The sequence below is a fragment of the Nicotiana tabacum genome, chromosome 1, assembly GCF_000715075.1.
Source record: "Nicotiana tabacum cultivar K326 chromosome 1, ASM71507v2, whole genome shotgun sequence".
In the NCBI taxonomy this organism is placed as follows: Eukaryota; Viridiplantae; Streptophyta; class Magnoliopsida; order Solanales; family Solanaceae; genus Nicotiana; species Nicotiana tabacum.
In genome coordinates, this window is record NC_134080.1 from 32,789,322 (window position 1) to 32,804,717 (window position 15,396).

General features: G+C 37.3%; 1 protein-coding gene across 2 annotated transcripts; it reads right to left on the reverse strand.

The window, feature by feature from the left end:
* Window positions 1-2,059: 2,059 nt before the first annotated feature.
* On the reverse strand, window positions 2,060-15,099 carry LOC107796381 (arginine--tRNA ligase, chloroplastic/mitochondrial-like). 2 transcript variants are annotated; one of them, XM_016619134.2, is made up of 18 exons: window positions 14,717-15,099; window positions 14,028-14,108; window positions 13,779-13,918; window positions 13,235-13,310; window positions 12,972-13,073; window positions 12,659-12,874; window positions 10,644-10,724; window positions 10,167-10,250; window positions 9,774-9,878; window positions 7,128-7,306; window positions 6,376-6,460; window positions 6,042-6,228; window positions 5,801-5,870; window positions 3,719-3,788; window positions 3,361-3,450; window positions 3,072-3,140; window positions 2,881-2,979; window positions 2,060-2,296 (listed from the first exon to the last, which is right to left on the reverse strand). In XM_016619134.2, the coding sequence occupies exons 2-18, from the start codon at window positions 14,034-14,036 to the stop codon at window positions 2,186-2,188; spliced, it is 1,773 nt and encodes a 590-aa protein (XP_016474620.1). In that variant the 5' UTR covers window positions 14,037-14,108; window positions 14,717-15,099; the 3' UTR covers window positions 2,060-2,185. The 2 variants fall into 2 exon arrangements, with proteins under 2 accessions (XP_016474620.1, XP_016474619.1); XM_016619133.2 differs by having other exon boundaries at window positions 14,028-14,104; window positions 14,717-15,098.
* Between the last annotated feature and the right edge of the window lie 297 nt (window positions 15,100-15,396).

The window sequence follows — 15,396 nt, forward strand, 5'->3', positions numbered from 1 at the left end:
ATGAGCAGATCCCTCATCCTTCTTTGCCATGTTGAGAAACCGTTATCTCCGTTGAATTTTGCTACCTCGTACTTTACTCCGGACATTTTTATTTTTCACCGAGTATAGTACTATCGATGGTGAATAGTATTTCAGTGAACGAGCAGAACATGTGCTCTGATACTAGTTGTTGAGAATAAACCCCCACAGAAATAATATTCACGATATTAAAAGCGGAATAATAACGTAGCACCGAGATACGACAATTAACAAGAATAAAAGAGTGACAACAACACCAAGATTTTTACGTGGAAAACCCTTTTGAATAAGGGAAAAACCACGGCCCTTAGACGAGCAATTGATATCACTATTGCAAGGAATTTTACACTTTGTAGATCCGAGTAAAATACTCCAAAGACCACTACAACACTCAAAAGAAATAACCCTCTTTTGATATTTTCACCTTACTCCAATATCGCTCACTCTCTAATTTCCTCATAAACTATTTTCTTATACCTTATCTATGAAACCTCACTCTTTCTTTCTCTCTTTGTTGGTGTGTGGAAATGAGAGTTGAAGCTCTCCTTTTATAGCTAAAGTTTCACTCTCTAAAACTTACCATATTTGACAATTTATACACACTTTTCACAATTCAACGAAATTGGCTACCAAACCAAAGAAAACTTTTATTAGGCACATGCCTAATACTTCTTCAATGAGATGGGCATCATCAGGTATACCTATCAAACACAAATTCAATAATTTCAAAACTAATATTAATGCGTGAGCCTTACTCTCTTTTAAAGTGACAGATCAAATCAATAAAATAATTACATGTCAGCTAAAAAGAAGAAGATAAAATTAATTATTAAATCTGACCAAAGAATAAGAAAGAGAAAGGAGCAGTCCTTCCCCACCATTCTCCTTTTTATCCCTGCTACAATTAGTTGAACGGATGTGGCTGTTTTCGGAGAAATTTTTTCACAAGCCAGTTACTGTGACGATACTGATTTTTATCTATGTCATTTCTCACATACAAATATAAGAATTTTGCAAACAAAGTGAAAACCCTTTAATTACTATTATACTTATTAGAATTCTTAAATATATATTTTACTTGATAATTTTTAACTCCCTTAATTAGATATCTTGAGGATAATGTATTTCTGGTGATTGGGGGTGCATTTTTATGGCTGTTGATGTACAATGAGATGGTATGACTTGATAAAGTAGGGGGGGGGGTATCATTTTTTGATTTTCTTTTTGATATCTTTTTGGGACTCCTTTTAGCTTTTTTTGTCACCACTCTCTCAAATGAGTAATACACACATTATGCTACATCAGCAATGTATGTTTGATAGGTACGCTTTAATAGATGTTGGAGCGCCTATAGGAACAAGCTTTAGTTGAGGTGTCTAAGTGGAATTTGATGCCAAATTTAGGCGAAGCTTTAGTTGATGTGCCTAAGTGGAATTTGGTGCCAAATATAGGTGTCTGTCTATGTATTTGGGCTTAAAACAATTATGGCATGTGTCATGGACCCATAACCAATCTTTAGTTGTGATTAGTTATCATTGCTCAGTATGCCATTTGGTTCACAGATCGACCTGTTAAAACAACCATAATGTCATGGGTAAATGAGGTGGCTGATATTAAACTGACATAGTAGGTATTTAGTAATAGAGTTAAAGTTTGGTGCATTGCCAGTATATAGATATTATTACTTACAACGATAGGTAAATCTTCACAGTATACCTGTTATGCTAACTTAGAAAATAGAGTATTAACCTGCTATAGCTCGCTAAATCAAACCGATAGCGTAAAAATTACTTATCATTACATACAACTTAAATCCTTAATAATAAACAGCTCAGGCAAGAAATGCTGAAGAGCGGCTAATGATGCAAAAGCTCTTTTCCTCTTATACACACTAATAAAAAAGGGTATGCCGGGTTTTTGGACCCTATGTTGAGTAAGGTTCCAAACCTTCCAAAATACTGTAAAAGCAATATGCAGCCCCCAAAAAATTGAATGAGGAAGTAAACACAGGAACTGCCTCTCAGAAAACATAACCAACTGATTTTGGATCTCAATAAACTATTAAACTGCACAAACTCGTGTACACATTTGGCAGGATTGGCGCAAATCTGGGCCAAAGACTACAAGAGAAAAAGAAAGAAAGAAGAGGACAATTTTTTTTAACATTTCAAATTTTATAAACAGGGGTGATACCCAACAGATAAAAACACTTTCTCATCACAACAGCTGTTGCCTCACACAGCAGAAGCCTGCGTGTTTCCTCCGCTGAACCAACCACCTGCCAAATTATAAAATAAAACTTTTAAGAGCTAGCTATCAACTCAAAAACAAATAATTGCACAAAACGATGTTCATCCTAGCATGAATCTTATGTGTTGTTCTTGTTTCATTAGTGCTGTATGCTGGAACCTATGTTCTATTATATGTGGGATAAATGTGGAATAAGAATATTTGGATAAGAGTACCAGAAACGACAAATACTCCTAAAATAAAAGTAAGATCATCCGCCTTACTTTACAGTAATTTTTAATTTAAGAGTTTCTTTTTAGAACAAAAACTGAACATGTACGCCAATTAGTAAACTAATTCTTAACTTCCCCATCAATCTTTGCATAACAATTTATGTATTATTATTCATAACACTAACAATCCCTACATTATAATCCTAGGATAACTAACCGTGAAGCAGCAGCTACATGCAATGCTTCCAGAATTACTAGCAAGTGGTTTCAAGCTAGTTTGTGACAACTTTAGCCATGACTTATCGAGGTGAAGAGTATCCAATTCCGTTCTTTGGTTAACTTAATTCTCACTAAAAAGAATTCATACCTGAAAATAATTCTCACCAGAAAAAATTCTTACCTGACAATTGGTGTAAAATTTTGTGAAGTCTTCAGACAATTTGTAAAGATATTCACACAAAAGGTTTGGCAAAAGATTGATGCAAGCCTCCTCAACGATCTGCAAATGAGACACCAATATTTACAAGACTAGAACTTTGCACAGATAATAGAAAGTCACGACGCTGTAATAACTATAGAACATCTACTTACCTCAGCGAACTGGAGCAAATGAAGGCCTAAAGCACGTTCATCTGGATGAGCCAATACTATACCTCCTACCTGTCCATTACAAATCACTCAATTGTGAAAATTATTAGTTCTACAAATCCAATAACCAAAAGCATTAACTTTTAAACAGCCACAAGTGACGAAAGAGCAATAATAGCAGGAACTATTTGACCTGAACATTGGTTGAACACCACCACACACACCCTCCCAAAAAACACATACATACAAAATCTGGAAGACATATTTCAATAAGGACGAATGAGATTTTTACCTTCTTTAACTCCTCTATATCTCTACCAGACTTTCTGATGATCGAACAAATTCGGGCATGTGCATACAGCAAATACACAGCCGTATTTCCCTGCCAATCACAGAGAAACACAAGTGAATGTCAAATCTTATTTAACCAGAGGCATAAATAAGAAAGCAAATCTATGAATCAAGTGCAAAACAGAAAATATTACAGGACCCCCTTCAGTTATAAATATAATCATGGAACTGTTTCCATGAAGATTGAAAAGGATGAAAATAAATCTAATGAAGCACGTCGGTTAATCCGAGGAGAGATAAAGTGGTATACTAGTGCAAAATGAAATTTACTCATATTGTAAATGGATATCTATACACACCTTATCACTAAGCATCTGATCGAAATTAAATGTGTAGTTGGTCAATCTGTTGTTCTTCAAGTCTGCATATCTATTTTCCATTCCAAAAGAGAAAAGAAAAGGTCAGAGTCCTCGAGAGAAGACAAGAAAAGCACAAAAGACATATATCACAAAATGTACCAGAGCAAACTATAGAGATAGTTGATAAATCTATTTGATGGGAAATAAGTCAAACCACAATCATAGTTTTGAGTGTGATGAATTTGATTTCTTGAAACATCTGGAGATTGTAGATGACAGCACTATTCATATAAATGTGAAAGATTTTGGTACAAAAGGTATGTACTCTCCAAAATTACACCTGACTGTAATTGGAGTGCATGCCTAAGATAATACAAAGTGCCAACAGCAATGACTATATAGATCCTATGTACTTCTCCCTATTGACGAACTCTTATGTATCGCTGCAGTGGTCAAAGGCATTCTTGCCAACTTGTTTGAGCTATCGAACCAGAATTTTTGTTCCAAACCCATTGCCACCAAGGCAACTAATTTTCGTATGTATACTGCCTCATCCCATATAAAGTCTCTTTCTTGAATCCTCCAATAAAATGTCACTTCTCCAAAATAGAAATTTTCTTTCACTGTACATACTTTTTCAGTTTTGCCTGACAAAAGAGTTGGCCTGAAACAACCACTATACTAAAAGTTCACAAAATCATAGCACAGACCATTAGATTCCCCTGCTTTTGCATGCGACAGACATGCTAGGTTGAAGTATGACACTAAACTGGTTTATGTTGATGACATTGACATAGGAAGCAATAACCAACAAGGAATTTCTCAACTTGCAATTTGTTCAATCACTTGCAAACCAAAGATTTGGACAAATAGAAATACTTTCTGGAGATCGAGGTAGCACAATCTAAGATTGGCATAGCTATCCAACAAAGAAAGTACGCTTTGGATATATTTGAGGAGAAAAGTATGTTAGATTTCAAATATGTTGACACTCTTACGAATCCAAATGTTAAACTTGTTTCTAGATAGAAAAAGGCTAGAAGCCATTAGAAAACCCAGATGGAATGGAAGACTTGTTGACAAACTAATTTATCATAAAATCACACGACCAAATATTTCATCTGCCATCAATTAAACTCGCCAAACTCCACGGCGTGGCCAACTGGCCATTAAGATGCAATAATTTGCATTTTGAGTACACTAAAGGAGCTCAAGGACAAGGAATGTTATATGAAGGGTCATCGACAAAATGTTGGATACTCTAACGCAGATTGAACAAATTCTCCCTCACATAGACAATTCACTTCTGGATACTGTATCATGATCAGAGGAAATATGATCTCTTGGAAGAGTAAAAGACAAGATGTTATCACCAGATCTACTGCAGAAGCAAAATATCAAGTTACGACCCTTGCAACTTAAAGCTTATCTAGTTAAACAACTTCTCTAAGATAACTGCATTGAAGTCACAAAGATGAAGTAAAAATGTGACAATTGTACTTTCTTTTATATAGACTCAAATCCCCTATTTCATGAAAGAACGAGAAAGATAGAAGTGGATTGTCATTTTCTAAGATAGAAGATTGAATTCATATGCATTACCGCTAGTATTGCCAGTTCAAATTACCAACTTGCAGATGTTGTAACTAAATCCCTTCAAGGTACTTGGATTGGATCCAGTAAATTAGTAACAAACTTGGAGCCTATAACAACACTTGCATGCTCCAGCTGGGAAATGCTGGGTACTAAATCTCTTGAGGGTAAATGCTAGGAGAACTACAAGATATGCATTGATTCATATTGAATAGGTTTAATATAAATTGATATGATTAGTGTAATCATGCATAGATTATGAATTTTGTTATGCCTAAAATTGGCATTTCACCAATTGTCACATAAGTAATGATTACAAATTCTCAACCAAGCTTGAGGAAATATTAAGCTCATCATCACTTGTCACACTTTTTTCTGCTATTCTTCACCACCAAACTTGTAAGCTCTGTATCCAATTGCCCAGCCCATTTTTGTTCTCTTGCAAAATGAAAATAAGTACAAATGCATGCAAAAGCATGAGGAACTTACTTCACAGCACCATATCCAACTGCTTCGGCAGTTTGCTCCAGTTCCTCAGCTGTCCATTCTGTTGCCTTACCTGCTAAGACAGTAATGACAGAAAACATGAAATTCTGCATTATAAATTGATTGCAAAACCTTATTAACCATAATTGACAAGAGAGGCGCTAATTCAAACAAAAATAAACTAGTATAAAAAAATTCTCAAAATCCCTCAATTCAAGAATCAACCAAATATCATTCTACACACCTCGTTCTTCAAGTGCTAATTTACACCGGCTCTTTGCCTCATCAAGTAAATCAACTAGCTTAACCACCTCAGTACTCCGAGTACGAAATCGTTTGCCATCATCTCCTAAAACTAGACCAAATCCTACATGACTGGCCTTGGGAAAGTCATTCTCGTTTTGGGGAAGCCAGCCTGCAAGTTTTGCAGCCTGAAAGAAGATTCGAGGGAAAACAAACCTGGTTATGGCTCAATCCTCATGAGATCATATCATAATCTATTCATCAAATAATAAGTATATCTTAACATCATATGCCAAAAAGGGATAGAAAAAGAGATACTGATTTTAGAAACTTACAGCAAAGACCATTTCAAAGTGCTCTCGCTGGCCAACATCAGTCACATATATCATCCAGTCTGCTTTCTCTTCATTAAGCCGATACCTTAAGAGTTGCATATAGAAGGTATCATGAAATCATGTGTTGAAACTTCAATATACATTGAACTCCGAGTCCCAGCATCAGTTACACCAGTTGATACCCAAATTGAAAGCCTTGCAAACTCAATACCCCTCTACCCAACTAGTTACCTATACTACATCACATAGGTTAGAGTAATCTAATCATAATGGTCTGAATTATATGGATTAATTTAAGATGGATAATCAGTACTCAAAATCACCTCTTTAACATATATTATCATTTGCTTGCATTACACTGATTACAAGAACTCACAGCTACCTGTAAGACCTACTTTGCCACTGGGACAAGATATTTTCCTCCCTGCGTACATACTTACTATACATGCAGCTCTTACACAAACCTTAATACTGAGACAGAAAAGTAGAGTAGCGCAACAAACTTCCCACAGCGCTAGGTTTATCACCAAGTAGAAACGCAAACCTATTTATATTTCAATTTCCTCTATGAATATGACTGGTGGTTTTAGACACAAATCATGAAATAGAAAAATGACATAAAGGACATGTCATATTGGCAGTAGAAGGGGCAAACATGACACCAAAGCCCATTAAAACACATCCCATGATTTTGACATAACAGCCTATAATTGCAAAGCCCATCCAAAAGCACAATTTACAATGAAACCAACCATAGTGCAGTAAGATCAGTTGAAGCATAGTTGAAACCACCATCCCTCTTAACAACGATAAGAGGTATTTTTTTCCCTTCAATAAAGATAACACGAGCTCCTTCGCTTTCTTGAATCAATCCCTTGTTGTTAAGCAAATCTAACGCCTTGGGAATGTACGGATTGTAAAAGCTTTCACCCTAAAAAGAAGAAATACCAAATAAATCAATGAGGGTTAGCTCAATCATACATAAAACAAGTAATGCATGTGCATGCTACATGCTCAATTCAAAATGAAAAAGAATATTTTAAAAAAGGATAAGCCCCGCTGAATGAATCATCATATTCTCGTACCCAAGGGTGTGGCCTAGTGATTAATGAAGGGTGTGGCCTAGTGGTTAATGAAGTGGGAGGAGAACATAAGGTCTCATGTTCAAATCCCAGGGGAGGCAAACGACACTAGGTGATTTCTTCCCATCCACCCAGGCCTTGATGGGTAGAGTTACCTAGTACCTCTGCTAGTGGGAGGTAGCAAATACTCAGTGGAATTAGTCATGGTGCGCGCAATTCGGGCTTGACGCCACCATCATAAAAAACATCATATTCTCCAACAATCCTTCTGCAGGATATGATAGCACTATTTACATATAGTAGGACACTCATGCCAAATGAATTTCCCCATGTTTACTTGACTACTAGAGACCAGATGGTCCAATGTCAACAATCATAAATCATATTCAATTTCTGCACCACATATAGGGCAACCCAGTGCACTAAGCTCCCGCTATGCGCGGGGCTCGGGGAAGGTCGGACCACAAAGGTCTATTGTATCCAGCCTTACCTTGCATTTCAGCAAGAGGCTGTTTCCACGGCTCGAACCTGTGACCTCCTGGTCACATGGTAGCAACTTCTCCCCTTCCAATTTTTGCAGCACATACAAGATGAAATTAGTTAAAAGAGTACTCACCGGGATCTTCTAACTCTAGCCACCCCCACCCCCAACCCCAACCCCCCCAAAGAAAAATTCTCTTTCGGGTTTATTTGACCAACTAATTTGATCATCAAAACAAATCTGCAGAACTATAACGCTAAGATCAAAAGTTCAAGCAACAGGCGACTCATCTTTCTTTTTCATTTACCATTTCTTCATAAATTAATCATCTGAATCTAAGAGTTTCAACTTTTTTAGAAGTCTAATTAAATTTCAGGTGGCAGCAATATAAGCAGTACATTGTCCCGTAAAAACATACTAAAGCTTCTAATGCAACCGTAATGCGATTTCCTTTTTTATAGCAGTGGTGGCCTCGTGCGTAGCTCAATTAATCCACCGAATTCCTGCGACCTCATAGGTACCGCATACCTCTGTCCACCAGGGCTAGAAATTATACCTAACTTTTTTGCATCTGCTGGAATTTGAACCTTGGTTTCCCAAGGTTCATTCTAGCTTCATTCACCACTAAGCACACGCTTTGGTGCGACTGCTATGAGAATTCTCCTTCAGGGGAATACCTTTGAAGCATTCTCTTTGAGATTAAGTATTTCATATCAACACAGGAAGTGAGTTCTGGTTTAACTTGATAGATGTTCTGGCAGATTATTTTACTTGAAATATTTGTGCAACTCTGACGAATTTCTTTTTTTTTTTTTATGACCGAGAAATCCGTCTGGGGCCGATCCTTTGGACCAATCGCAGCCTTCGAAACTCGGTGAATAATGGGCCCGCCCCTCTAACCTTCTCCATTTAAATACCAGGCTTTGCTTTGCATGGCGTGGGGGCTTGAACTTGTGACCTAAGACACAAATCCACCACCCTTTGCCACTTGAGCTAGGCCCTGGGGGCCTGGCGAATTTCTTACTTACCCAACTAAAAGCATTCTCTTTGAGATTAAGTATTTCATATCAACACAGGAAGTGAGTTCTAGTTTAACTTGATAGATGTTCTAGCAGATTATTTTACTTGAAATATTTGTGCAACTCGGACGAATTTCTTACTTACCCAACCAAAAAAAATATAGTTCTGTATATTATCAAATGAAATGTTGAACTCTCCTTAACCAGAGGTCTCGAGTTCGAGCCTCTGGGTATGGAGTTGCCTTTGTTAGGGAGCGCTTTGCCCCTCAATATGGGACTTCCTGGCGCGAATCCGGATTAGTCGGGCCCCAATGTGGGTATCGGATACCGGGTGAGAAATAAAAAAAAATTGCTATGTTGAACTCATAAACATAACCATTACAAAAGCCAACATCAATTGATTGTTTGATCTCTTTTAGATGGACCACCTTATATTTCAAATGCCAGTGCAATAAGCATAAGCACATATCATAGTCTGCTTAGTTCTTAAATATGTCACATTATATGCATGTTCCATTTTGGAATTACATAACGAGTGAAATCACCAAATTCAGACTCACTTCATGGGTGCTAAAAGTTGAAACTACAAAACAAGTAAAATCATCAGATTCAGAATCATTTCATGGGTGCTAAAAGTTGAAACAGTACATATGTGATTCTAGTAGCATGGAGGATCAGAAAATTTTTTGCACGGCTTGTGGAGATACTAAACAAAATTAGCCTAGAGGATGCATCATATTTAGAAGTCAAAACCAAGATATAATGCATGCTCACCAGATTTCAATTTTAGATAGTAGAGAATGCTCAACAAGGTACCTTTTCCTCTAAGTGAACTCCAAGTCTTTGGTAAACCCTTTGAAATTCTTCTCTGCTAACTTCACAAATTTGTGTCCATGCCTTCCTGTACTTCTCCTCCCCTCCCTATGAGACATACACCAATTGAAACACGCATATAAGAGAAAAGGATCAAATAAAATGTTATCCTTAAAAGTTATTAACTAGTTGAGCAGATCTTTCATGAGGAAGCTATAACACGATTATCAGATGCCATCTGGCATTTCCTCAAACAAATAATGCAAGAGAAGCAGCGGATATCTGCAAACATATTCATTTGCCCCCTCCCCTTCAAAGGACAGAATTGAATTTCCCCAACATCTATCAAGAAAAATGTTATCATTAGATGCAGACTTGCAAAACTTGAAAGTTCACCTGTAGACTAACAACAGCCTTTTGCGCCCTCTCCTTGAAATCTGGATCATTGTCAAATCTTTGTTTTGAGGCCTTATAGAACGCCTACAAGAAATCAAGAAAAGGATTGATATGTCAAGTTATCATAAAAAATTCCGTCATCCTACCACATGTACTGCTCCCTCCCAAGTGAAGTTTTCAAGAAACATATACGCGCACATTCCAGGGTATGCTCATATTTGTAGCTAATAATAGACAATTGTTCAAAAACTTCCAAATAAGTCAAGTAATAATTGAAAATGATAGATGTGAACAAAGAAAAGAACACTATGTAGTATCGGAAATTTCTGTCAATGCTAATTCTTTTCTTTTTCCATTATTTTCTATTAAGCTAATTTTTTATGTGCATATTGCATGCTTTACCTAGGACCAAATGGAGATTATCAAAAATCACAGAGTAAGATAATAGGAGCATAACAGCTAAATTTGAACATTCACCTGCAAATCTCCAATGGCTTGGGCACTAGCAGCTTCCCAGTTAGGAATTTTGTCAAAGAGGTACTCAATTAACATTCCAAACTGCAAAAGATATAATAAGTGTGAGGCTTTTTGACTTACAAGGTAAGGGAATAAACCATTTCTAGTGCATAACATACTACTCTAAAAAGAGAACTTGTATCGAGTCATAAATAAATCACTATATAGCTTCGTGGATAAAAATCCAATGAACATAAAATTTGGTCTTTCTCTCAAACAAATCAGAGTAAGATTGCTCATTCAACCAACAGTTGCATGAATATTTCAGAATAATGACATGGTATTTTTTTAAAGGTACGTAAACTTGAATAATGATAGACTATTCATGTCACATATCTATTTTTGAAAGAGAATGTAGGAATTTTTATTCACTATGAAACCAGCATTAAGAATGTGCTGTCAGATATAAAGTATGTACAAAATCAGGCTAGTCCTGAAAAGAGATTAAAAAATCTGTCAGTGTCTGGCTGTCTGCTTCATATACATCTTCCAATGTACACCGACTAGCTAATAACTGTAAAAACTCATATTTCCGACACTGTATAGTTTGAACTTTTCCCTCAAAACACCTAATTTCTTTCCTTGCATATCACTCATAGCACACAAGAAGGAATTGTATTCCATATCATCTCTTTGTCCTTTCTCTAATCATGTGAATGCCATCAGCTGAAAAGATCTTTAACAGAAGTAGGCATCACTGAACAAACCAAAGGATGTTGAGAAATAAGCTCCGTGGAAGTGCATATAAAGGTGCCCTGATGTCTCCACATCCCTCTTACATGAGACACCTGCCACATAAATTCATTCCCCTCTTCATCAGATTCCATGTGACCTATAGGTCACGGGATCGAGCCGTGGAAGCAGTCATTAATGCATTAGGGTAGACTTTCTACATCACACCCCTTAGGGTGCGGCCTTTCCCCGGACCCTACGTGAACGCGGGATGCCTTGTGCACCGAGCTGCCTTTCATCAGACTCCGATGAGTCAATACCGCACCATGGGCAGCCTCTCAACAAAAACAGCCTACCTTATATGGAGACCTTGTTCTCCAGATCCTTCTCCATGGCCATGGCCACTCTACTGTGTTGATTGAAGAGGCTACCAAGCTTTTATAGCAGCTATTAACAGAGAAAATAGCATTTCTTGAGAACCAAGTTAAAGTATCAGATTCCCCAATTAACTCCCAGGGCTTCCAACTCTGCCCAAACAGTTGCAGCACCCATTGAATCTCCCAATCATCCATCCAAACTAGTGCCCAGTGGCATCAGCATGTTCAGCAAATCTGGAAATTGATCTTGTAAAGGTGTGTGATCCGTCCATGTGTCATGCCAAAATAAAAATTGTCCATTTACCAATTTTAACTTGATCATAGCAAAGAACATCCCAATGTTCTCTGATGTGCTTCCAAACCCCAATTCCATAAGGTCCCTGGACCACTTTAGTGTACCACGGGTCTCATGGGTCGTGGGCCTATTTTGCTACCAAAGTCCAAAACTTTTCTCCAAAGAGCCCCTTCTCCAAAATTGAACTTCCAAAGCCATTTGTACAGCAAGCTTTGGCTATGGATCCTCAGGTTGCTTACTCCTAATCTTCCATTTTCTTTGTCAAGAGTACCAATATTCCACCTTACCAAATGAAATTCCCTCTTCTCTTTCTTCCATACCAGCAAAAAATCCCTTCTCAATCTGTCTGAAGTCTTTTCCACTCATGCCATAAATTAAGGCTAAATTGACAGTGTTATAACATCGATGCGGATAACGATAATCAATATAATGTTTTTCAAGAAGAAAAGGTAAGGATATCTGTTTAATGCACCAGTTCTTAATTGCTTTAACAGTTCAGGCAATTGATGTATCAGTTTGAAAAAGGAAAAATGTCTAGCCCAGAAGAATTTGCAAACGAATTTAACATTTGTATATCGTATTCCAATTGCTCATGACAAAGACAGAATAACAAAATTGAGCATGACATCTACCTGTGTTCCCCAGTCACCCACATGGTTTCTCCTAAGAACTTCAACATTAGAAAACTCCAGCATTCGGGCCAAAGTGTCTCCAATAATAGTAGATCTCAAATGACCAACATGCATCTCCTTTGCTATGTTTGGAGATGAAAAATCAACAACTGTCCTTTTGACAGGAAGCTTTGGTGCCCATGTTTCAATACCGTCTATTAGCATCCTCTCAATGCTCTGTACCAACAAAAACAACAATGTCATTTTATGATACAAACCTATTCATAAAATGAAATTCGAAAGGAACAGAACTGGGGTAAAATAAAGCGAACACCTTTGCAATCCATTGCTTTTTTAATACAACATTAATAAAACCAGGTCCTGCTGTAGAGCATCTCTCAATCATTTCTGATGCAGGTAGATTATCTATAATAGCCTAAACATAAGAAAACAAATGTGATGTTAGTATCTTGCACTTCAAGAAATGTGATGTTAGTATCTTGCACTTCAAGACTATTATCAAAACTACGAACTTCGAAGATACTGGCATGAATAGAAATAAGGCAAAGAGACTATAGAGGATGTCAATGTCATTACCTTTCCAACAGGTTGAGGACCCCTGAACTGGGTACCTTGGCCTTTAATCTTATTCCACAAGCTCATCGCATTGTTGCTGCTCAAAATCAAACCCCACGGTGAGAAGTTACAGGAAATAACGGCCTAATATTTCCTATGCAATAAAACTACTAGTGATATTAATAGAAATATTAATAGTCTTAATAAATCAGTGTTATCAAAAGGCGAAAAGCGCAGAGAAGTGTTGGGTCTATCGGGGCTTTAGTCGCAAAGGGCAATGAAAAAAAGGAGCAAAAGAAGAAAAGACTACATAAATATATCTGCTATTCAATAATACTTACTAACGCACCAATAATAGTTATATGGACAAAAGGAACTTATAAACTTTAAGTCAGTGCCATATTTTATTGTTTAGCATGGCTTCTTCAAGACAACGTCCATTGGCAACGAGACACTAAGCGAGGAGAAGCAATTATCCATTTTTGCACTTAGCTTTAAGGGTTAAGCGCGCTTAAAGTGAGCCTTTGACAACACTATAGTTACTTGTAAATTAAGTAATATATACCACTGGTAGTCACCGTGTCTTGAATCATTGCAAATAGCAATCATAGGATGCACATCTTCAATATCAGGGAATGCTGCCCTAAGTGATTCCTCAAATAGCTTTGCTAATTGCTCCTTAACACTCCCTACAATTTCTTTATCCTGTACAGTAAGGAGGTATGTTAGCTATGATTCCGCAGAACATTGCAAGTGATTATTATGCAATTAATGATGATAATAACAATATCAAAAGGGTGATGTATTTTCTTACAGTTGCCATGGTTGATATTGGCCTTGAAGATACTTTTACCACACTGAAAAATTCCCTAGATGTTGCTCGGGGAATACCTGTCTAGTTTCACCAGCACCGTGACAACAATTACCACAAGCACTAGAATATTACATCTAAAGTAAATAGATAGAAAGCAAAACGGAAGAGTAATCATCCAAGGAACAATTAGGATACTTAAAGAAACTCCAGATGTTGTAACATGCTTTCCTGACGAGCAAAGATATTAATGACGAGGAAGGCTTTTTTGTTTGCTACTAATACTTGCTCTGATACTCTGCCCAAGCCTGGCCGAGGAAGAGTTACATCTATTACTTAATATAAAAAGGTGTTCAATATACTGGTGAGAGCAAAAACGCTCTATTCTTCAGCGTAGTCCAAAATACTATCCTTCTTTCTTAAACGGCCATCGGCCATTCTGCTAAATTCTGATTGATGATTTATTATTTCTATATTAACCCAATATTCAAGTTCAAAAAGACAGCTAGGCTCAGCAATTAAGTAGAACGGGCTTGGGTAAGCATTAATTGAACATCAAAATTTAAATCAATTCATGATTCAACGAAGAGGTAGAAGGATTGAAGTCAAACACGGAGGAAAATGACTGCGTATTTAAGTGTATGTTAAAAACAATCCATCAGAAAGAGATACAGAAAAAGAGAGAGGCTTACCGGTATTGAGAAGAAACGAGGAGAAAGAAGAGAGGTGAATGAGCTTGGCTGGTGGAGGCGGGGAGAGCAAAAGCACCGGCGGAACTTTGAGAGAAGACAAGGCCAAGCTGCTCATTTTTGTGTGGGTTTTCCTATTTTATTCCTCTTCTTCGGTATTTCCCTTTTTCCGCTTTGGTGAGGAGTACGAGCCACGCAACGCGCTCGCATTCGCAGTTGGAACTTGGAACTAGACTTTTCTTTAGGGTTTCAGGAGAGATTAGGGTAGGGACCTTGTGGTCAATTCTCAAGTTTCTCTGTGTTCCCTTTCAATACCCCAATAAGAGATTGCACTATGTCATGATGTCATTTTGCCCCGCATAACGATTAACGACTATAGAAAGAGAAGAAGACCGAGAGACATAATATATTATAATATTATAATATATTATTTATATTCGTCCGCCGTTATACTTTTCGTTCAGATCAATTCCTACCGCTGACAAACTTGTCAAAATTACCCCAGCCCTAACGGTCCTCCACCGTAGCAGCTAACTCCTCTAATATTTTGTCCATGTCAGCATCCTAGTCATCAGGTCCTACCAAATTAAAACTTCCTAGATCCATAACCACCGTCCCTGTCATCTCCGATTTCACCTTTTTTTAGAACTTTCCTTTTAACTGTTAACCACCACATAACCCAC

Coding starts and splice junctions, on each gene's coding strand:
- LOC107796381 (XM_016619133.2), bottom strand. CDS start 14,831: ATGAGCAGCTTGGCCTTGTCTTCTCTCAAAGTTCCGCCGGTGCTTTTG. Junction 14,105..14,716: donor CTCGTTTCTTCTCAATACCG/GTAAGCCTCTCT, acceptor GAAACTAGACAG/GTATTCCCCGAGCAACATCT. Junction 13,919..14,027: donor CAATATCAACCATGGCAACT/GTAAGAAAATAC, acceptor CTTACTGTACAG/GATAAAGAAATTGTAGGGAG.